Source organism: Neovison vison, chromosome 3 (genome assembly GCF_020171115.1).
Source record: "Neovison vison isolate M4711 chromosome 3, ASM_NN_V1, whole genome shotgun sequence".
NCBI classification, from domain to species: Eukaryota; Metazoa; Chordata; class Mammalia; order Carnivora; family Mustelidae; genus Neogale; species Neogale vison.
Window position 1 is genome coordinate 139,985,161 of NC_058093.1, and position 22,070 is coordinate 140,007,230.

A 22,070-nucleotide genomic window follows, 5' to 3' on the forward strand; every position below is an offset into this window, starting at 1 on the left:
TACTGCAAGGACTTTGGAATATTGTCACCTCTTAAAAGCAATCTTCTCTTCTTGCTCTAGGCACACAAGTCTGGCCTGCGTGCTGTGGGAAGCGCCACCAGGCTCCTGCTTTCCCAGAATTCCAGTCCAGATTTTAAGTACCCTCTACAAGAGGAATGGGCAGAAATCAAAGAGAAAATTCTTTTTTTTTTTTTAGAAAAAAGAAGGGGATATGTTATCTGTCTCTGACCATCAGCTGCTTTTTTTTTTTTTTTTTGGATAGGGTCCCACAGTCTTAGTACTCCCAGTATCAAAAATAGGATCCTTAAAACTACATTTCCCAGTTTCCCTTGCAGCTGGATCCAAACATGTGACCTAAGTTCCACCAATCAGACACAGACATTCAAAACTCTGATTTGGAAGTAAGCTAAGGCTGAAGAAGCTCTGGGGAGGAGGGACCCAGCTCTTCAGACACAAGTGGTGGCAGAGGCAGTAGAAGAGAGTGCCAACCTGCCAACCCTCGCAGCTCTGCAGAATGTTTTAGGGATCCCTGGGCAGGTGCTAACCACCTCCTCCCCGGTCAGAGGTGTGGCTTTGATCACCCAACCTGCTAGGTTAGCCTCCGGTCCATTTCTCTGGTCTTCCCTGCCTACTACCTTCTCATAAAATTTCCTTTCCTGCTAGAAGAAACCAAGGAGGTTGCTGTTCTCTGCAGCTAAAAATTGCCCTGTCGAAGCGTCACACACTTCGATATGTGATAAGCCTGCACTTGCAGAGGAGGGTTCAAGAAAGCTCTTCTAGTAGGGAACAGTCTATCTTTTAAATAAACGGATTCTAAGGCTGACTTGGCACAGAGGAGGCTCGCAAGGGTCAGGAGATGTGAGGGAGCTGTTCTCGTCTCTCAGAACACACAGAGGGAAAATAATTGCAGTGAAAACACAAGATCACAGCTGCTCTTCTGACATCAGCAAAGGAGTGACCATCTAGGCGGGGCGGTTCTGAGAGTCTTGCCTTACTCTCCCTGCCGGAAGTGTCACCATGCGGGGTCTGTTTTAGTCTGCACCAGGGGTGAATCCTGGAGGTCGGGGGGCTTACGCCTTGATCTTTAGCTGCCTGGCCCACGACAGCTGACACAGCTCAGGACCAGGTGAGGAAAGACACCAGGAGAGCCTGGGGAAGAAGTTGGCGTGGTAGGACACTGCTGACACATTTTGTGTATCTCCCCAAGGCTGGCTCTGTGTAAATTGTGAGTCAACAGGGTTTTGAGAGAAGTTAGAAGGAAAACATGACATCTTACGTGGTTCTTTGACAATCAAAACAAGAGCAAGACAAATCTCTTGACTGTTTCAAATGTGATTTCCCCAAATGAAGGAAATCTAAACATATGGCGAGAAGCTTTAAAATCTGCTCATGTGTAAATGTCATGATAAATTTGGAACCAGTGAGTGATACCAACCGCCAGGCCACGTTCTCTGGAAATGGAAGGGAATCTCTCAAATTCATCTTCTTTTGTTGTGCAGCTGACTAACTCTGCCTGTGGGGGCCGCTTTCCTCCCAGACTGGCAGTGAGATTTTGAAGAAAGAGCGCTACTTGCTAGGCTTAAGTATACTGAAAAGGAGGTTAAAAATGAGGTAACATGGACAACGTTAAATGTTACAGAATATCTGGTGACTTTGGATGTTTGAATTCCAGTTCCATCTACTATGTGATCTTGGCCGAGTCACTGACCTCTCTAACGCTCTTTCCCCATCTCGTAAGTGAGAAGGCTCATTCTCGGCTTATAAACCCATTAGGGGGAGAATATTGATAACACTGGCAAAATACCTGGTCATGGTAAGGGCTAAAGAAATGGGAATTATTAAGTGACGAGTGATCCTCTCTCTTTGGCCTAGCCCATGCGATGGTAGAGATAAGGGACTATGAGCTTCTCGTTGAGGCCTCTAGAAAGCCTGCAAGTCTCTACAAGGATTTAGTAAGTGGCCTTCAGGAGGGAGAGTTAAAAACCCAGCCTGCCTTCATCATCAAGCACTCAAGTTCATTACAAGCTGTTTGTTAACCTCTGCCACATCCTTTCATTTGGAATTGAAATAAGAGGACTGCCTGCCCTTTGGACAATGTGCTTAAGTTTTTTATTGTAAATGTAAGAGGTTGGGGGACCGGAATCTAATTGACAAAGAGCTTGGATGTAAAGAGCATTAATTGGAAGACACTTTAAAGACAGTTAATCACAGCTAACAAATTCAAAACCGAAGATGCTGCTTTAAAATCATAAATTTAGTGAAGGCTGAAGGATACAAGAATAGTTAAGTGTTTTTGCACAAAGGAAATCTTGTTGAAGATCCAGTAGAACTGACGCCCGTAGAGCATAGTCTCCTAAGGGTTTTTCTTTGCTTCGTTGAGAGAGGCCGTTGCTGTCCAGGTTAGTTCAGCTGGGGGTTCCTTTCTGCACGTTGAGGACCTGGAGCAGAGAGTCCGCCAACTTAAAAAATATTAAAAAGACGGGAGCAAACATAGTTAGCAATCCTGAAGTCTACTGCTAGAGGCAAATACATTCCTAACAAACCATGGGCATCACTTGGGAGCTCATTAAAAAGGCAAATTCCTAGGTCTACCCCAGACTAGTGAATTGGAAACTCTGGGGATGGAACCCAGCGATCTGGGCTTCCAGAAATCCTCTCGGTGATTCTGAGCATGTCCATAGCTCACAGCTGTCCTGAGAGAGAGGGAGGGAGGGAAAAACTGACTTCCTCTCTTTCCAGAGCCACTGAATGTTTGGTTCTTTTCGTTCATATTAGCTTAACTTGTTTCCTGATATGACTATCCAGGTCTATTTTGACCAACGTTGGAAATTAAATGTATGATCGTCAGGAATTTGTTACTAAAGTGTCAGCGGAGCAAGGGGACTATTAGCGAATTTGGAATATCAATTCCTAGTTCGCTTACGTTGGCAATGCCCCATTGCACGAATCAAAGCTAGTTTACGAACCACACGATTGCACATTACGGAGCCATGACGCCAAGAGGTAGTAGTGTGCAACCCGGAAACAGGGGCCAATCCGAATTTCCGCCAATTCTGAATTTACTGTGGCTTGCTCTGTGGCTTCTGATCACATTCGGACTGAAGAAAGAACGAGTAGTTGTAATGTTAAAATACGTCTTTGTTCCCATGTAGCACCCTTTATATGAGATGAGAAAACCAGATTCAACCAGATTCAAGCTTATTACCCTTATTATGCCTTCCAAGATTCTCTGCCCCTTCAGGTGCCTCAGTGGCCCAGACCCGCCACTTGTTTCTAATAAAGGAATTACTGAAAGTCTCAGGCCAGTTATTACCTGCTCAACTGTTTGGAATAGGTGTTAATGAGGCCAGGGCCTGGGGTTCAATTCCCACACAGAGTAATTAGTTTTGCTTTCCTCCATGTGCCCGGGCTGCACCCCAGAGTGTCACCAGCCTGCCTGAAGATGCTGCCGCCCATCTTGCAATCCGAGCTACTGGTCATAAAGGGGGGGCAGTGGGAGAGGTGGGTGAGGATCCGTGAAGCCCCCACATTGGCTCAAAGTACTGACTCTGAGCTGTTTGGCTCAAGGGAATGGAAGTAAAGCTACAAGGGAAAAAGGAGTGGGTAACCTAGAAAGATCGAGGACACAGAGGTGGGAGGGAGGGACCCGTTATTGGGGGGGGAGCTATATTTGAGGTGGTGGTGACTTCACTCTGGTCCTTCATAGTGACTGTTAGGGTAAAAGGGGCATTTTTAGTTATTCTCAATTATATGTTGCTACTTTTCTTATATTCAGAACTTCCTTTGGAGAGTTTCACATATTCAGATAAAAAACCTTTCTATGCACTGATTTGATTGGACAGCGGAGCCATCCCTTAAAAGTGAGGGCAAACTCACACACTCACTTCCTTTCCATAACAACCTCTGCAGTGCACGCCCTGGGCCCCTTTCTTCCTGTCCACCAAGTAACAGGGGTAAAAAAAAAAAAAAAAAAGGCTGCAAAGAACCATGGTCTATGTTCAAATTACAAAAGGAATCTGAAGGCCAAATTCAACCTTCACTGAAACTCAAGACAATCCACAGCCGTATCTAGGATTACAGATCAGGCCCTGGCGCTGGTTTGAACACTATTTCATGTGATAGAAACCATTGGGTCGGGGCGCCTGGGTGGCTCCGTGGGTTAAGCCTCTGCCTTCGGCTCAGGTTGTGATCCCAGTGTTCTGGGATCGAGCCCCACATCGGGCTCTTTGCTCGGCGGGGAGCATGCTTCCTCTCCTCTCTCTGCCTGCCTCTCTGCCTACTTGTGATCTCTGCCTGTCAAATAACTAAACAAAATCTTTAAAAAGAAAAAAGAAAGAAAGAAACCATTGGGTCAAAGTTCCATTAATTTTGTGTGATAAGGGTACTGTTAAAAGATGAAGGTTAACCTTGAAAATGATTGCCTGTGATTGCTAATAATGTTCCGGAGCTTGTTTGCCATGATACAGTAGTCCAGATTCAGTGCACATTTGCACAAATCTTTTCTGAATTTAAGTAAATATCTTTGCCACCAAAACATAGGAAAATGCTCAGAGTTTTTGATTACAGCTCTGGGAGATTTGGCAACAGGACTTCATGTTTTATTACTAAAATGGGAGAGGAGAGCATATGTGGATAGTTTTTAATTTTAAGAAAAGTCCTTCAGCCTTTGAAAATTCCTGCTGCTACTTCTGGCAATGCTCGGCTAAGTTATTAAACTTCTTCCTAACGCCGAGTGATATATGGGTTTCTAATAGACCCACTCTCTTGGTACTCCCTCTTTGTGAATAAGAAAACTGTAAGATGTTTTCAATTTGCCTATCAACATTCTTTCACTAAGACGGAATTTCCATAGCAAGAAGAGGGATAAACTCTTGGTCTATGCAACAACTACACTCACTGTTGAATTTTTTCATATTGCTGGGAAATATATCCTAAAGAATGGTACCAATGTGTGCGGTGAATAGTTCATTATTTGACTAAGGTGGAACGAAATGCGGGGTACCCGGGTGACTCCATCAGTTGGACATCCAACTCTTGGTTTCAGCTCGGGTCAAGATCTCAGGGTGGTGGGATTGAGCCCCACACCGGGCTCCCTGCTCGGCGGGGAATCTCCTTCCCAGGCTCTTTCTGTCCCTCCCCACCTCACACGCCTTCTCTCAAATAAAGTCTTAAAAAAAAAAAAAAAAGGGAATGAAATGGGATAGGCCTCGTAAACTTATAAAAAGAAGAAACACAAAACATAAAAAGATACAGTAGAAAATCGAGGCCTGATTATAAAAAGATGACTTTGTTTCTCCCGCCGAGTCACATGAACACTGATAAATATTGTCCCCGTGACACATTGCCTGTGACTGCCCACTCCATCCACCCCATGCTACAAGCACTCAGACGGAGCTGTCCTTTCATAATTGGCTTCGCAGCTTACAGAATAGTCTTCTGAATATGACAGGAACACTCTGAGTTTTAAGGAAGAAGCTGAATCTTTATTCTTCAAAAAGATTTAGGGGCGCCCGGGTGGCTCAGTCGGTTAAGCGTCTACCTTCAGCTCAGGTTATGATTCCAGAGTCCTGGGATTGAGCCCCCTGGTACCGGGGGGGATGGGGTGGGGGGTGGGGTGGGGGACGGGGGTGGGGGCGGTGGGTCCCTGCTCCGCAGAGAACCTGCTTCTCCCTCTCTCCCTCTGCCCCTCCCCTAGGTTGTGTGCTCTCTCTCTCTCTCTCTCTCTCGCTCGCTGACTCTCTCTCAAATAAATAAATAAAAACTTAAAAATATTTATTTATTTGAGAGAGCGAGAGAGGCAGAGGGAGAGAGAATCTCAACAGATCCCCCACTGAACACAGAGCCCGAGGGGAGCTGGATGGGGAGCTCGATCCCAGGACCCTGAGATCATGATCTGAGCCAAAATCAAGGGTCAGTCGCTTAACCAACTGAGCCACTCAGGTGCTGCAGGAGCTGAATTAAAAACAAAAAACAAAAAACCTTCCAAGGTTATGCACAGCCAGGGTTGGGGGAATAAAGCAACTCAAAATGGATACTGAAATTTCACTCCAAAGGGCAATGAGCTGCGAGCGTAAGTCCATTTCAGTGTTTGTAAAACCGCGTTAGGGATTTTGTGGTGGCGATCCACCGGGGTTACCCCTCAGACAAAGGAGAAGGCGTTGCTCTTGGACATCCCCCCACAGCAAGGCCAGCAAGTCTCCTGACCAAGAAAAGGCCAGGGGCTGGGAAGTCCACCCCAAATTCCCAGAGCCTTCAGGGCCCGTTAAGCCACCAACAAAGAAGGGAGCTGGTTGTGACCCCAGTAGTACAGGCATGGGCAAGAGAATGGCTCGGAGCTTTGTACAAAGTGACTGCTTGTTTCTGCATCGGCGGGTTTAATCCAGATTTTCTTTCTGAATGAAGGCTACTAGAGATCTCCTCTCTAGGGGCTTAATGCAACAAGAGAACTTTCCATTTGTGTTTAGCATTGAAAATCCACAGTAGACCAAAGCCCTGTGAAACACAGAGCCTCCCTCCAGAGAAGCCAGCTGAGGCTTGGCAAAACCAGCCCTGAACCTCTGCAAAGGGGGCATCAATTGAAGAGTTGATCACCAGGAACGAGAGAACAAGCCAGCTCCCCAAGCTCTGTGAGTGAAACAGAATATTGTTATTGTCCATGAGGACCCCCTGTTCCCCAGCAGATGCTTCACGTGGCAGCCGACTCTCCACGGAGCTGGCGTGGGCTCCTGCTCTGCTCTCACTAGTGAAAAGCTATGTGTGTGTGTGAGAGAGAGTAATCGAATTTTCTTGAATCTTCCTCCAAGACTGCTGTGAGCATGCACAGAGATGGTGAAGGTAAACTGCTTTGCCCGGTGCTTGGATTATGGTCATCCCTCAACAAAAGTAGCTATCCTTAGTCTTACTAGAATTGTGATGATTGTTTTTGCTTTTTATATAAATTTCATGGAAACTACTTAAAGGTTAACGAGAATCGCTTCGTTTTCGGTTGCCTTGTTTTCCTATAAATGTTATTCTCTCTTCCATCCCATCCCATTCATCTCTTTCATCCCCTAAGCAATGCCAATTTGGTATAATTCCTCTCTTCTACATAATAACTCTTCTACCAGAGCATACACAGGACAAATCAGTTGATTAGATATGTTCACCAAGACCAGAGTGCTCTCTTTTTCTTTTTCTTTTTCTTTCTTTCTTTTTTTTTTTTTTAAGATTTTATTTATTTAGGGACACTTGGTGGCTCAGTTGGTTAAACGTCAGCCTTCAGCTCAGGTCAGGATCCCAGGGTTCTGGGTTCGAGTTCCACATCGGACTCCTTGCTCAACAGGGAGCCTGCTTCTCCCTCTGCCTGCTGTTCCCCCTGCTTGTGCTCTCTCTCAGACAATTAAATAAATCAAATCTCTCTTAAAAAGGTTTTATTTATTTATTTGATGGAGAGAGAGCACAAGTGGGGGGAGCAGCAGAGGGAGAGGGAGAAGCAGGTTCCTCACTGAGCAAGAAGCCCGAGGCAGGACTCAATCCCAGGACCCTGGGATCGTGACCTGAACTGAAGGCAGACGCTTAACCGACTGAGCCATCCAGGCACCCCCAGAGTGCTCTCTTCTAAAAGCATATGTGAGTAGCCCCTTCCATGAGTACTCATGAAAAACAAACGCAGGGCAAGTTGCCGGAGGCGAGGGAAACCAAAGCAAAAATGAACTATTGGGACTTCATCAAGATAAAAAGCTTCTGCTCAGTGAAGGAAACAATCAACACAACTAAAAGGCAGCCTAGGAATGGGAGATGGTATTTCCAAATGACATATCTGATAAAGAGCTAGTATCCAAAACCTATGAAGAATTTATCAAAAGGAACACCCAAAACCCAAATAATCCCGTTAAGAAATGGACAGAAGACACGAATAGATACTTTTCCAAAGAAGACATCCAGATGGCCAACAGACACATGAAAAGATGCTCAACATCACTCAGCAACAGGGAAATACAAATCAAACCACGATGAGATACCACCTCACACACGTCACAATGGCTAAAATTAACAACATAAGAAACAACAGGTGTTGGCAAGGCTATGGAGAAATGGGAACCCTCTTGCACTATTGGTGGGAATGTGAACTGGTGTAACCACCCTGGAAAACCGTATGGAGTTTCCTCAAAAAGTTAAAAATAGAGCTACCCTACCACCAGCAATCGCTCTACTAGGTATTTACCCAAAGGATACAAAAATACAAATTTGAAGGGGCACATGCATCCCGATGTTTGTAGCAGCCTTCTCAACAACGGCCAACTATAGGAAGAGCCCAAACATCCATCAGGTGATGAACAGATAAAGGAGATGTGGTGTACACAGTGGAATGTTATTCAGCCATCAAAAAGAAGGAAATCTTGCTATTTACAACCACGTGGATGGAGCTAGAGTCTATTCTGCTAAGTGAGATAAGTTAGTCAGAGACAAATACCATATGATTTCACTCACATGGGGAATTTAAGAAACCAAAGAGATGAACATATGGGAATGGGGGGGAAAAGGAGAGAGAGAAACAAACCATAAAAGACTCTTAATGATAGGGAACAAACCGAGGGTTGATGAAGGGAGATGGGTAGGGGAGAGGCTAGACGGAGGATGGGGATTAAGGAGGGCATTTGCTGTGATGAGCGCTGGTTGTTATGTAAATGATGAATCACGAAACTCTACTCCTGAAAGCAATATTGCACTGTTTGCTAATTAAAATTTAAATAAAATTTATTTTTTTTAAATATTTTATTTATTTATTTATTTGAGAGATAGACAGTGAGAGAGAGCATGAGCAAGGAGAAGGTCAGAGAGCGAAGCAGACTCCCCATGGAGCTGGGAGCCTGATGTGGGACTCGATCCCGGGACTCCAGGATCATGACCTGAGCCGAAGGCAGTCATCCAACCAACTGAGCCACCCAGGCGTCCCAAAATTTAAATAAAATTTAAAGCAAACAATGAAACATAGGGGTTGACTCAAATAATGTCCAGCCTCCCTTAAATATTCTGGGAGAATCCCACCAATGCATAATCGCTAATAAGCATGATAACTGATAAAACTAATTGGGGTTTGGAACCAACACCGCTTCGATTCTCTGAGAGGAAAAACCATCTATTATGTTGAAGGGAAATTACACAGGAAGTATCTACTCATTTCTCAGCGTGAATTGGTGTCAGCCTAATTAAATGGTTCGAAAGTTCCCACCATAAACAATTTTATTCTTCTGGGTTCGAAACTAACCTCCTTCCAACTATCCCGCAACACCTCCACCTCCCACCCCGCCCCACCCCTTCGCCCCCTCCCACCCAGTACCTTATACCTTTAGGTTCTGAACCTAGGACGTTAAAGTTGCTGTCATCCTGGTAATCCCAAGCCAACGGGCGAATGCCCAGGGGTGCCCTTTGAGGTGCCTGATGACTTCCGGTGCCCTTTGCCTCTAGGAGATTTAGCAAATTCCTCACAGCTTCTTCCCACCAAAGGTGCTCCTGCAGCTGCTGCTCCAGGCTCCCTCCCTCATCAACAGATGGGGACTCTCCGGTGCTCTTCTTCCCCATTAAGTGCCCTGTGAAAACAAACACAAGAACAGACTACCACCCGTGGAACGCAGGGGACCAAACCAACAAGACGTTTCAATTTGGTTTCCATTACTTCATCCGAAGTGCAGAATAAAGTGCAGCATTTTATGATCAGACGCTTGTTCATAAATGACGGATCTTTTGCTCCCTGTTCAGAATGTGCAACTAGCTGGACACAATCTACAGCAATAGCCCAAGAGCCCTAGGTTTGATCCCAGCACTTCAGTTAACCAGCTAGGAGACCTCGGCCAAGGGTTGAGCATCCCCAGTCCTCCGTTTTCTCAACTCTACAATGAACAGGTCGGACTAGAGGCAACCTAAGGAGCCTTCCATAAGGACAGTGCTGTCACCAATTGTACTCCCGGCTGAATAATGGAGGTTAAACATCTCCTGAGTCACTTCTCAATTGTTGCTGAAAAGAAGAGCTTTGGTGCTTTTCTTCGTTGTGATTAAAAAAGACGTTGGTTTCCTCTGGGCTCTAATACAAATGTACCAATGGAATTTTTCATTTCAACTTTCTTAGAATTTTGGCAGAGACTGCATCTAGGAGTTGTCACCTAGAAACTCGTTTGTTGAGTAAATAATGAGAAAAAGGTGAAAACAAGTTCTGAGCAACCCTTCTCAGCCACATAAATGCAGAATTTTCGCCTAGATGTCTAAAAGGGTCAATGAAAGACTACCAATGGTTCCAGGGATGAGAACTTGCCATGAAAATAAACAAAAGTTGCCATGTGAGGGACACCTGGGTGGCTCAGTGGGTTAAATCCTCTGCCTCCGGCTTAGGTCATGATCTCAGGATCCTGGAATGGAGCCCCGCATTGGGTTCTCTGTTCAGCAGGGAGCCTGCTTCCCCCTCTCTCTCTGCCTGCTTTTCTGCCTACTTGTGATCTCTGTCTGTCAAATAAAAAAATAAAAACAAAAACAAAAACAAAAACCCTTGGAAGGCCAGGCCATTAAATGGAGAAATCCATGTATGCAAGTGGGGCTAGCCACAGGGTCAGAAGTGGGTATGGAGTCCAAGGTCTGCATTCTTAACACCTTAGCCCCTTGCTAATAATACCCACGTTATCTTATTTACTTTCCTCCATGTTTTTCTTCCCCATCTCTCAGCAATTGGATTTTACAGTATTTTTAGACTCCTAATACTAGTAAAACTATGATGTGTTCAATTTAAAGCTCACAAGGAAAGCTTTTTGTGGTTCCGGTGTTGTCTGGCATTAGAAGTATTTAAGGCAAACTTTGTGGGGATAATGTTTGCCAGACCTCAACCACTTAAAACGGCAGAGAAGCCTTCCCTGTGACTTTATTGTTGGTGTGTGTTTATAGGATGTTTCCTTTTTTCTACTCCACAAGGAGTTCGATGCAAATGAGACTTGCCAAAGGCCACACACGTGTCAGCAAAGATTCTAGGATCAAAATGAGCTCACAGACTGGACTCTACTAGGTTATACTGTTTGGAAGGGTCTTGGAACTTCCTAAAAATATAAGGCAGGTAGGAACCACTCTGGGATCTGGAAATAAGGGTAAGGTCTACAAAAGCGTCTCTTGATGTTATCAAAAGAAGTAGGGGTCATATACCAGTGTATCATGACTCATGATGTGACTCAGAAAAATTTATTCTGTGGGCATTGGGGAGCCTTCACATGAGGTTTTACTGCCTTGCAGCGCGAGTGAGGACCTGGCAAGTCATTTATGACATGACATCTCATACAATTCCAAGACCTCACTAAGGACACGGCCCCAACTGAAGGATCGGACTCCTGAAGGACTGGCTCGTTCATTATCTGTTTGGTCACGTTGGTGTCCGGATATCTGAGAAATCCCCCGGCTTTTAGTCATAGTGATGATCATGAGGTGCACCTTTCCAGGAAGCAGTGAGGGATTTGGATTTATTTGTATGGAGGAAACTGAATCATGACAATGAGAAAGTAGGATTAGAACCTGGTGCTCCAGTAATGACCTCAGTCGTTCCTACCCTCCCTCACCACTGTCATCTAGTTAGGATACTAGAAATGAGAAAGATGCTATGGCCAATTACGCAGAGGGACAATGGAGATGTTTTTACAAATGAAAACTCCATTTTTTGTCATGCCTGAATAATTTGGTGGACTTTTGTAACACGGGAAGACGAAGTAACCCTCCATTCTGTGATTGATTTAATATAGCTCCTCGTGACAGCATACAGTTCTGCATATTGGGTGGGTGGGTGGTGGTCCGACCCCAGCCCCAGATCCAAACCCTGGTCATTAAGGGAAGTGCATCATCGCTAACATCCCAAGAAACACAATGCCTGGGTCCTATTTCATTTTCACTTTGGAGCTGGCCACTACCCACCAAATAATCGTTTCCATGGCAACGCGGATGCCCACTTCCACTTCTCCCATCATCGTTTGTTATGTGTCCGTATCATAGTAATAGAGATCTCAGCATAGACAAAAGACAGGCCCTTGATAAAAATAAAACCTTGCCCAGAAGTTTAAAAAAATTATTTAATTAAATAAAAGCTTCTGCCCCTTTTAATCATGTAAAAATACCACTACCACAGCAGGCTTGAAACATAAATGAATTTTCTTGAACTCTAAATGTGAAGATCACCCCAACTTGGGGAAATCTCCATTAAGACATAGAGTGTCCAGCACTTCTGAGAGCTAATTTTCCTAGAGTGATCCCTACACCACATTTCACACCTTCTGGGACAGCACTCCCACGGAAAGCCATTCTACAGCTGAACATCAGTGTTCCAGAATTCAACCTTCCAGGACATTCGTGACATCAATGTTAGAGCCACGACCAGGAGCATTTCGTGGGAGCAGAGGCAAGTTAACAGTAGCAGCGTTGACCTGTATTTTCATACCTATATTTTGCACAAACAAAACATTTCCAGAAACATCAAGCCAGACAAGAATTTAAGTTTTCCATCTGTTGACTTGCTTTCCATTGCCACGCCATGCTTCTTTCAGCTGCAAGAAGCAATTCCCTTAACAAACCTGCAAATTTGTGCTGACAGCTTCCTCATGGACAGCAATATGTAGCTTTGGTTTGATATAATTAAAACTAAACTGCACGTCTTCAGTGATTGAGGAGGACAGGCATTTACTTAGGAGAGTGGAAGGCTAAATTTAAAATCTAACAACATCATTCCTGCTTAAGAGCGCTCCGATTCCTACAGAGAACACGTCTCTCCAAAGCAAACTTTTTCTCAATCACATGTTATTTTAGACCCAACTGTGATTTTCTACTTCACCTCCCTCGGTCTCTTGATCTCCATCAACTCTGCACAGCCGGCCAAGAGAGAAAAAGGGAAAAGAGTGTATTCGAGAACACATAGGAAAAGAAAATTGGAGGTTGCCACTGGTTGGTGTGCTCTTGGATGAGGAATACTCAAGCATCACCACGCTGGGTGTTTCAATGCCAGACCCCCTGAACACCCGGGGACAGGCACTTTGGGAAACTAGAGCAATCAGGGTGGGGTTGCCTCAGAAACGTGATTCTAGGGGCCCAGATTCTAGGGGTCCTGCTTTTGGTCTCTAAGGGTTGCCTACTAATAAGCCTTTTTAATCCAAAAATACGGATGAGAGAAAAGAGGTTGGAAATCTGGGACTTTCATTCCACCTTTCCAGCCCACGGGCTGGTGGCCAGGGTGGACAATGGCCACTTGGTCTAAATTCCCAGAAGTCCTTTCAAAGCATGAATTTCAGGTTCGGCTTTGGAATGCCTTGTAAATATCCTTCTCCTTTTGAGGGCGGGGTTTTTCCTCTTCACCCCACCGAGCCTCTTCTCTTGGTGTTCCCAGTGTCCCCTCACAGATCACAAATACCTTCATCCCTGGGGCCGCCAGGATTTGGCAAAGGATTCCTCCATCGGCAATGGAGATTATCCTGTTGGCAACCCCGAGTTCTGGATTTCTCTCCCAGAGGATGCGCAACACAGAGGAGCTGAGGCCGTGACCGTTCAGCCTCCCCTCTTCCCATGAATGCGTCCCGGTCCACACACCATCTGGACTCGGCTGGTATTCGGATTAGCAAGGATCTTTCCAACACACCCTCCCCCACTCTGAGTAGATGGCTAAGGGAACAGTGAAAGGAACACCACCCGCACTAGCACCACTACCCCTTAAATCTCTTTGGGGTCGACCAGCTTCTGGGAAGTGTTGGGGCCGCGGTAACTGGCTACCTGGGGAGGCTTCGGAGCAGCTGGAAGCTTGGCATCCGCCAGACAGAGGCTAGGCTGGGCGCGGGGGAGAGCCCCGGGGTGACGATGGGTGGGCGCTGCCCTCCCGCCAGGTGCGGGAAAGCTGTGGGGTTGCGCCCCGCCGGCCGCCCCACCGCCCTCCCCACCGACGCTGGGGTTCCGGGGCCCGGCCTGGAGGCCGGCACGTGTGGGCAGAGGAAAGCCGCAGATCTAGAGAGACGGAGGACTGCGGGGTCTCGGGGACGGAGAGGCCGGGGTCGGCGTGGGGACCCGCTCCCGGAGCCTGCGAGAAGGAAGGAGGGAGGGCTGGGCCAAAGGGCAGGGGAGGAAATCGCCACCGTGGCGGAAGGACTGAGGGAAGTCAGGAGAGCCGCAGACAAGAGGCGGCATCCCGGGTGCGCTCGCCGAGAAACCCGGGACCCCAGGACGGGCTCCCACACCTGTGGCTTTGCGCTGCGCCCGGGGCGCAGCCCGCGTCCAGCTCCTGGCGGTCGGAATCCCGGGGCTCGGGGACGCGCTCGGGGACCTGGCTCCCTACGTCGTTCAAGGACAGAACCGTGCGAGACAAGGCTACCCTCAGGATAAGAGGAGGCGCGGGGTAGTTGAGAGGGCAGGTCGGCCTTTTGGGAGAGCCGGCCCGGGCGTCCGCGGGAAGAGGGAGGCGAGAGGGAAAGGACCGCGACGCAGGCTGAGGCTGCTCGGGGACCGACGGCCTCCCGGGATCGGCAAGGGGGTGGGGGCGCCGGGGGCGGCGTGGAGCTTGGGGAGAGCGGAGTGCAGAGGCGGCGGCCCAGGGCTGGGGTCCCGCCGAGGACTGGAGCGCGCGGGACACTCACCCACCGCCCAGTGGTTGCCACGCGGGTACATCTTGTCCAGCACGGTCCCCGCGCCCGCCGGCACCGGGGCGGCCGGCCCCCGGGGCGCCTGGCAGAGGACCAGCGCCAGCAGGACCAGAGGGAGCTCGCGGCCGCGCATGGTCCAGGCGGGAAGCCCTTGGAGCGCGCGGAGAGGCCGGCGGAGCGCGCTCTCCCCGCGGAGCAGTGGCGCGAGGACCCGGACTCGGAGAGCGCCGCCGCCGCGCCCGCGCCGCTGCCGCCGCCGCCTCCACGAGCCCCGCACTTTATAAGGCAGCCCGGGCGGGGGGGCGGGGGGCGGAGGACGGGCCGGGGGGCTCTTCTCCCGCCGCCCCGAGCGCTCTGACGTCTCCCTGCGGCGCTGGGACAGCAGTCCCCGAAAATCATCCATCTTCCGGCCGAGGGAGGGGAAAGGCTGCGCACACGGCCCCTCTCGACCTGCCCTCGTAATCCTGTCCGTCCGGGCCCCGCTGGATTAATTCTGCCGGTCCTCGACGCCTCCGCTCCAACACGATTGCACCCCGGGGTTCTGCCGGGTGAGCCGCCTTCGGATCCTGCGAGGGGCAGTGGAGACCCCGCGGCCGGCCGGATCCCGGGGTGGAGCCGGGGGAGAAGCCCAGAGGAAGGACGCCTTCAGGCTGGGCTTTGCTGGAGGCGGTTGGAACCAGGATAGCAAGGGACTTGGCATTCTCACACCTTCCCCCTCGGTGGACCACCTCCCTCCTCAAGGTCCCAGCCCACAGACGTCCAGACCTCAGGTCCCTCTAACGCACAGACCCCCCCCCCCGCCCCCTCACCACCACCACCACTCATACCCTCATCCCGCCCCTGAAAGGGCAGTTCGGAGATGCCCTTGGCCACTGGTCTGATGAGATGCAGGTCGCGGGGGGGAGGATATGTTGTGTGAACAGAACTAACAAGGATTTTATTATACACCTGGCCCCTTTCCTAAGCATATTGCTTCCACGAAGAAGCTGCTTTTGTGCAGATTTCCCCAGGCGGCGTCTACCAGAAAGCTCACACCGTCCCTAAACTGCTACTCACAGGCGTCTTTAGAGCCGCTCAGCTTCCCTCTGCTCCGTCTGTTCTCAGGTGTGAAGAATGGTCAAGGGCCCAACTCCCGAGATTCCCAATGCGGACACGAAGGGGATGGGCATCATAGCAATACAACGATAAACAAGCTGGGGGATGCTGTTGCCCACGTTTAGGCAGCGCTGGGGGCGTGTTTGCGTGCTCCTACAGGGCTGGTGACCTGTCTCCCTGGCGGGTCCCTGATAGGTCCCTGATGGGTCCCTGGTGTTCCTTGTCAGCTCCGGTGTTGATACTGTAGAAGCTGAAATTCTACATTTTTCCCTGCATAGCTGGTGATTCACTACATTTGTGCCATTCCGAGATGGTTCCATGGGCACATTGCACGAGTAACTGTCCTTGGGCTTGGAAGAGTATGTCTAGCTCTAAGGTACTAAAAAATGCTAATTTCAAGATCCCGTTATTAGCCACAGAAGTGCAATACTGATCTCCTGAGGGAACCGCCCAAATAACCATCAAGAAGAAAAGTCCACACTTGGCCTTGACTCCCTGTGGCCTGGGTTTCCGGCCTCTGCACCCATTCCATCAGTAAGCAGATGCTCCACTGTCAGGGGATTGTCCATAGATTTACTGCTTCCCACTTGGCCATGAACTTTTTTTTTTTTTTTTTTAAGATTTTATTTATTTATTTGTCAGACAGAGATCACAAGTAGGCAGAGCAGCAGGCAGAGAGAGAGGAGGGGGAGCAGGCTCCCCACCAAGCAGAGAGCCCCAGGACCCTGAGATCATGCCCTGAGCTGAAGGCAGAGGCTTAACCCACTAAGCCACCCAGGCGCCCCTGGCCAAGAACTTCTATTGGTCTTGTCCTGCTGTGTTCCTGCAGAGAACCTGGATCACAGTCATGTTTAATATGTATCTGATACCTGAACAACAGACCTGAGAAAGGGTCAGGTCTCAATGCTTTCTATGATCTTGGGTCTTTGGAGGAGCATTCAACCTTCATCTTTACAGATTAAGTTGTTGAAAAATGTTCCTTCTCTTTGTTTAATCAAGATTATTTTAGGACCTTTAAAGGATGCTTTGCCCCTATGAGATCTTGTAAAAACCACTATAAGTACATTAAAGTGTGGGAACAATTGTACCACAGGGACAACACTTCTGCTAATTCAGGCAAACCACTGTTGCTTGGGTCTCTTGGAGGTCGAGAAATACCTGGGCCCCTGTATCCACTCCTGGTCTGTAAGCATCCCAGCACACCCGCTGTCTGTACCTGGTCTTGGGGTTGGACCTGTGACTTGCTTTGGCACCCCATAAGGGCAGTGACTGTGTCAGTCTTGCTCAGGGCTGCATCCACAGTGCCTGGCCCAGTCCTCGGCCCCGAGAAGAGACTCCATAGACGGGAATGGATGCGTTGACCTGCAGATACAGGAGCCTGAGTCCAAAACCCCCACCAGAAAGGTCGACGGAGGGTTACCAGCTAGAGAAAGAAACCATAGCATGTTCGATTCAGCCAGTATTGAAGAGCCCAAAGAGATCTTACCCAGATAAACTTTTCCATGCCTTTTATTTTTTATTTGTTTTTCAAGATTTTTAAATTTTATTTGTCAGACAGAGGGGGGGGAGGAGGAGGAACAGCAGACAGAAGGAGAGGAGAAGCAGGCTCCCCACTGAGCATGGAGCCCAAGGCCAGACTTGATCCCAAGACCCTGGGATCATGACCTGAACCAGAGGCAGACCCTTAATGGTCTGAGTCACCCAGGTGCTCCTTGTCTATACCTTTTAAAATCTTCACACAGTCCTGCCAGGTGGAGATGATTAACCCTACTGACTTAGGGGAAAGCTAAACTCCTCTGAGAAAGAAGTCTCATGATGCGATGCCACATTCAAACACAGACCCGTCTGTGTCTCTTTCTTGTTAATGTCCAGGGCAGATGTTCTCAGTCAGAAAGTCGCTGTTCCAGCCACATGGATATTCCAGAACCCGGCTTCATTCCAACCTGTTCCTCTGCCATTCCCTAATGTGCCTCTCCTCAAAGGTCTCTTCCACGAGGAGACAAGGGGCATGTACCAAAATGGAAATCAATGCCCTGCTTCCCTCATCGAGAACATCTTACTACGGGAAAAAGAAAGTGTTCGTTGAGCTAACTGTTTTGCATTCTGGCACAAGTTCTTTAGCACGGTGTAGAAGAGCAACAAAAGGTTCAAGGATGAGCAGCTGATGGGGGACCACACTTCATTAGGACTGTTCTAGTCCTGGACTAGAAAGGGAAAGTGAGGAGGCATGCCCCCTCTCTTAATACACGGGCACATGTAGCACTTACCTCTTCCTCTCATATTTCATTGGTAAACAAGGCAGCCACAAGGCCACGGGTAAGCGTAAGAGAGACTGGGAGTTGTGGCCTTGATAGTCAGGTGCGTGGCTCGGATTGTCCCTCCGTGGACAGCTACCAAAACCAGCCTAGTGTACTTCAGGCACAAGGAGAGTCTTACCAATTGTGTTTAATAAGGTAAGATGAAATTCTACAAGGCTGGCACAGAGGGGAATCTCTTCATAGACAGGAAAGACCGGACCTGTAGCCCAGGGCCCTCTGTCCCAAAGATCTATATCCCTTAGGGAGCCTCTTGCTGTCTCCTGTAGCCAGCACCCTTTAGGCTCCATGGGGTGCTAGACTCTATTATCACTGTGGGAAATTAGGAACACTTAATCTAATCTTTCTAAATGGATCTTACCATTTTGCTACGTTCACAAAAGTTTTATGTGGCAGAGGGGTACAACATTTCAGTGACATTAATTTTTCATGTGTGTGAGGATGGGCTAGGGTGGCCCTCATGTCAGCTCTGCTGGTTCTTGACTCCTGACCTAGGTTGGGTTGAAGTCTGCTCCAGGTTTCTCTCCCCCTGCTGAAACCACTGGGCTGGCCAGAGCTCTCTCCTGACGATGGCAGAGATATAACACGAGAGCTCTCTTAACGCCTAGACTTAGAACTTACACCTTGTTGCCTACCTCTTATGCCATTGGCCAAAGCAAGTCACATGGCCATGCCCAAAGTCTAGGGCACAGGAGCTCTTTCCCAGAAGAGACAGTGGTGGGAGGGTGGAGGCAGGAAGCAGTAATGAGACCTGTCCTCCACAGTTCATCACAGTACAGAGAATAGAGGGAAAAGAGAGACAAAAAGTGATATCCAGCAAAATAATCTGGCCAACAGAAAGGCGTTCATTCATTTTTAACTTGGCATTCCCGTGGGAGACTTCCAGGGCCACACCCCCATGTGCCCTTATTCTCTCTACTCCCACATGGCATTTTCCAGGAAATTCCATGGCTATTATCCCCAGCAGGCTCTCTACTCCACAGAGGATGAAGTATACATCCGAGTCTTATAGGAGCTAGGATTGGCCTCGGTCTCCCCTTGAGTCACTGCCCATGAACTATTTCTTCTTCTCCACAGCTGCTCCATTCTCCACACTCTGGACTGGCTTCCCTGCCCACTCCTGGGTTTCCATTCCCACCCAACATCCACGAGCTGAGAGTTGTCTCCCCCAGCACCTGCTAGAGGAGACTACTTCTCATGTGGCCTCCTGTGTCCTGCTTCTGCTGGAAACTGCCTCTATCTCTCAGTTTCCTAATTCCTGATTTCCAAGGGAGAAACACAATCCACTCAGCTCATTATGTTTACCCAGCCGAACAACTCATAGAAGAATGAGTCCAGAATGTGCCATCAACCCTCATCAGGGGTTAGGAATACAGGCGGATGTATATGGCAGTGTCCGCTCCATGGGGCTGGGGGCAGGGCAGTGTTCCTTGAAAAGAAGGCATGAGCAGATGGATACCTAATGTCCCCTACACCACGACCCTTCTCCCCAGATGCTCTGGTATACACTGTCTTGTGCCTGCTATTCCATGATTTGTGCTTTTCCTTTTAGATCAGTGACTCCCAGACATTTCGTTGCTATGGGCAATTTTAAAATTAATTTCTCCCATGGAACTCAGGCTTTGATGGGCTTTTTATTGCAAAACACCATATTGCTTAGATTTCCCATTTTCACTCATCAAAGACCTAAGGAACTGTCCATGAGAAATTTCCAATCAGGGTTGCCTGGGTGGCTCAGTGGGTTAAGCCGCTGCCTTCGGCTCAGGTCATGATCTCAGGGTCCTGGGATCGAGTTCCGCATCCAGCTCTCTGCTCAGCAGGGAGCCTGCTTCCCTCTCTCTCTCTCTCTGCCTGCCTCTCTGCCTACTTGTGATTTCTCTCTGTCAAATAAATAAATAAAAAATCTTTAAAAAAAAAAAAAGAAATTTCCAATCATATTGAAGTAAGTGGTATTACCACACAGGATCCATGTAATGCCAGCTTAAATCAGTGGAACATTGACTTCTTGTTAATCTTCTCAGCTTCTTCAAGTGTAAATGTATATTTTTAAGACAACTTCTTGAAATATGGAAATGGGGCCCATCTCTATCATGGCCCATCATTGCCCAGGTTGGGAGTCCCTGCTTCAGGTTGAGGGGCTCTGCTGGCTGTGACGGGTCATTTACACGTTGGTGTCTGTGAAGGACTGGAGGGCAGGTCCTGCCGCACTGAGATGCACGGAGATTTCCAGGCCTGGGACGGAGCAAAAGAAGATGTCCTGGAAGGGAAAAGGCCGGGAACAGCGTACTTGTGTGCCACATGTGTGTGGGTTCTAATCGGGCCTCAGCCACGCGGGAGCAACTATGTGACCTCAGGCCAGCCACATCCTTATCTCTTCGTCTATAAATTGAGTTGGTGTTAAGAGGATTGAATGAGGTCATGTTGTGTTTATTGACTGGCAACAGCTTATTTATTTTAATTAATGATGGAGAAATATAATTAGGGCAAGCTAATTTTTTAAAAAATTCTATTTATTTGAGAAAGAGAGAGTGTATGCACATGGGCTGCGGTGAGGGAGGGAGGGAGAAGCAGACTCCTCACCAAGCAGGGAGCCCACATTGGGACTGGATCCCAGGACTCCATGATCAGGATCTGAGCCAAAAGCAGATGCCCAACTGACTGAGCCACCCAGACAACCCAGGGCAGGCTAATTTTTATCTTACATTGTGAGTTTCAAGATAGCATAATTTCCCTGTTCAGTGCCTAACCTAATGCCCCAGGCTATTTAGCTCCCCTGAGGAGATAATCATGTACGTAACAGCTAAGTTTAGTGAGCAGCTATTATGTTCTGGGCATTGTGCCTGGTAGTCTGTAACTTCACTCCTGTGACCTTCCCAGATGCCCAAGGATATCCCATTTTATAAATGTGAACACTGAGGCCCAGAAGAATTAAATGATTTCTCTGATGCCCAGCACTTCCTAGACTCTGGCCAAAGTACAATTATTTCTAAATCGTCACCCCCCTCTTCTCCGGGCCATGGCCTCTCAAATCTAGCCAGACAAAGTTGCAACTGAGTTTGGTAGTGCGTTCCTAAGGAAAATATTATTCAGGATTGTCTCTGAAATGCTATTAGTTTAATCTGATTTGGCTTATCAAATCAAGGTACATCGATTCATCTCTCTTATGCTCCTTCTGGATGGCGCCTAACACAGCAGCACCCAGGTATTCAGACCAATATATCACATTACGATGGGAACAAGGGTGCCTGCTGGGTCAAGTGCACACATGGAGCCTCCCAGCATGGCCTCCTGGGAATGCAGGAGAAGGTGTGGGTCCCGTGGAAGAGTAGTGTCCTGCGGCATGCATGGCATTTCTTGAAGCTCCTGACCACAGGGATGAGGAGAATAACGTCAGCTCAAATGAATTAGGTGGCAGCTGCTTAAAAATGATCGATCGTAGCACCTAATACAATAATGTGACAATCCTTTCCGCCAGAATCAGAACTCTAATTCAAGTTCAGAAACAAGTGTTCATCCTCTTAAGGTTCAACGTGGGGTCAGTTTGGCTGTCATCTAAGACAAAGGAGGGGACACTTCCATAGGTTTCCAGAGGCAGTGAAAAGAGTAGTGCCCTGGAAGTCAGGAGGCTTAACTCTATGTGACCCTCTTGTAGTCATAGTATTTATGACAAAGTGAGAATTGCTTTGTATCAATATCTCATTTCACCCTTATTAGTACAAATAGTTCAAATTCACCCTTATTAGTACAAATTAGTAATAAAATTAGTATTTTATTTTTCCCTTTCTCGGGAAGGGAGTATCTCAGAAAATGTAGACATGTGCCCAGGGTCAAGCAGCTGGCATCAGAACCCTGGCAGTATGGGGCAATCACAGCTCTTCATTGGCTGACCCTGGTGCACCAACTTGTATACTAAGAGCCTAGAGCTTTACATAATTCCCATCTAATTTTTACCTGTCTCCATTAGTCATGGTTCTCCCCGGAGACAAACCAAGAGAATGTGTGTACGTATGAATCCGTACGGATTGGCCCACTTATGTATCCATCT

General features: G+C 48.0%; 1 protein-coding gene across 3 annotated transcripts; it reads right to left on the reverse strand.

The window, feature by feature from the left end:
• Window positions 1-2,086: 2,086 nt before the first annotated feature.
• LOC122901911 (gastrin releasing peptide) lies at window positions 2,087-14,748 on the reverse strand. 3 transcript variants are annotated; one of them, XM_044240980.1, is made up of 3 exons: window positions 14,610-14,748; window positions 9,349-9,569; window positions 2,087-2,459 (listed from the first exon to the last, which is right to left on the reverse strand). In XM_044240980.1, the coding sequence occupies exons 1-3, from the start codon at window positions 14,746-14,748 to the stop codon at window positions 2,406-2,408; spliced, it is 414 nt and encodes a 137-aa protein (XP_044096915.1). In that variant the 3' UTR covers window positions 2,087-2,405. The 3 variants fall into 3 exon arrangements, with proteins under 3 accessions (XP_044096915.1, XP_044096914.1, XP_044096913.1); XM_044240979.1 differs by having other exon boundaries at window positions 2,087-2,438; window positions 9,327-9,569; XM_044240978.1 differs by having other exon boundaries at window positions 9,327-9,569.
• Window positions 14,749-22,070: the final 7,322 nt, after the last annotated feature.

Excerpts from the sequence above, each read along its gene's own strand:
- LOC122901911 (XM_044240978.1), bottom strand. The coding sequence starts at position 14,748 with ATGCGCGGCCGCGAGCTCCCTCTGGTCCTGCTGGCGCTGGTCCTCTGC. Across the intron at positions 9,570-14,609 it reads TGGCAACCACTGGGCGGTGG|GGCACTTAATGGGGAAGAAG; the intron begins GTGAGTGTCCCG and ends TTGTTTTCACAG. Across the intron at positions 2,460-9,326 it reads CCTAGGTTCAGAACCTAAAG|TTGGCGGACTCTCTGCTCCA; the intron begins GTATAAGGTACT and ends ATATTTTTTAAG.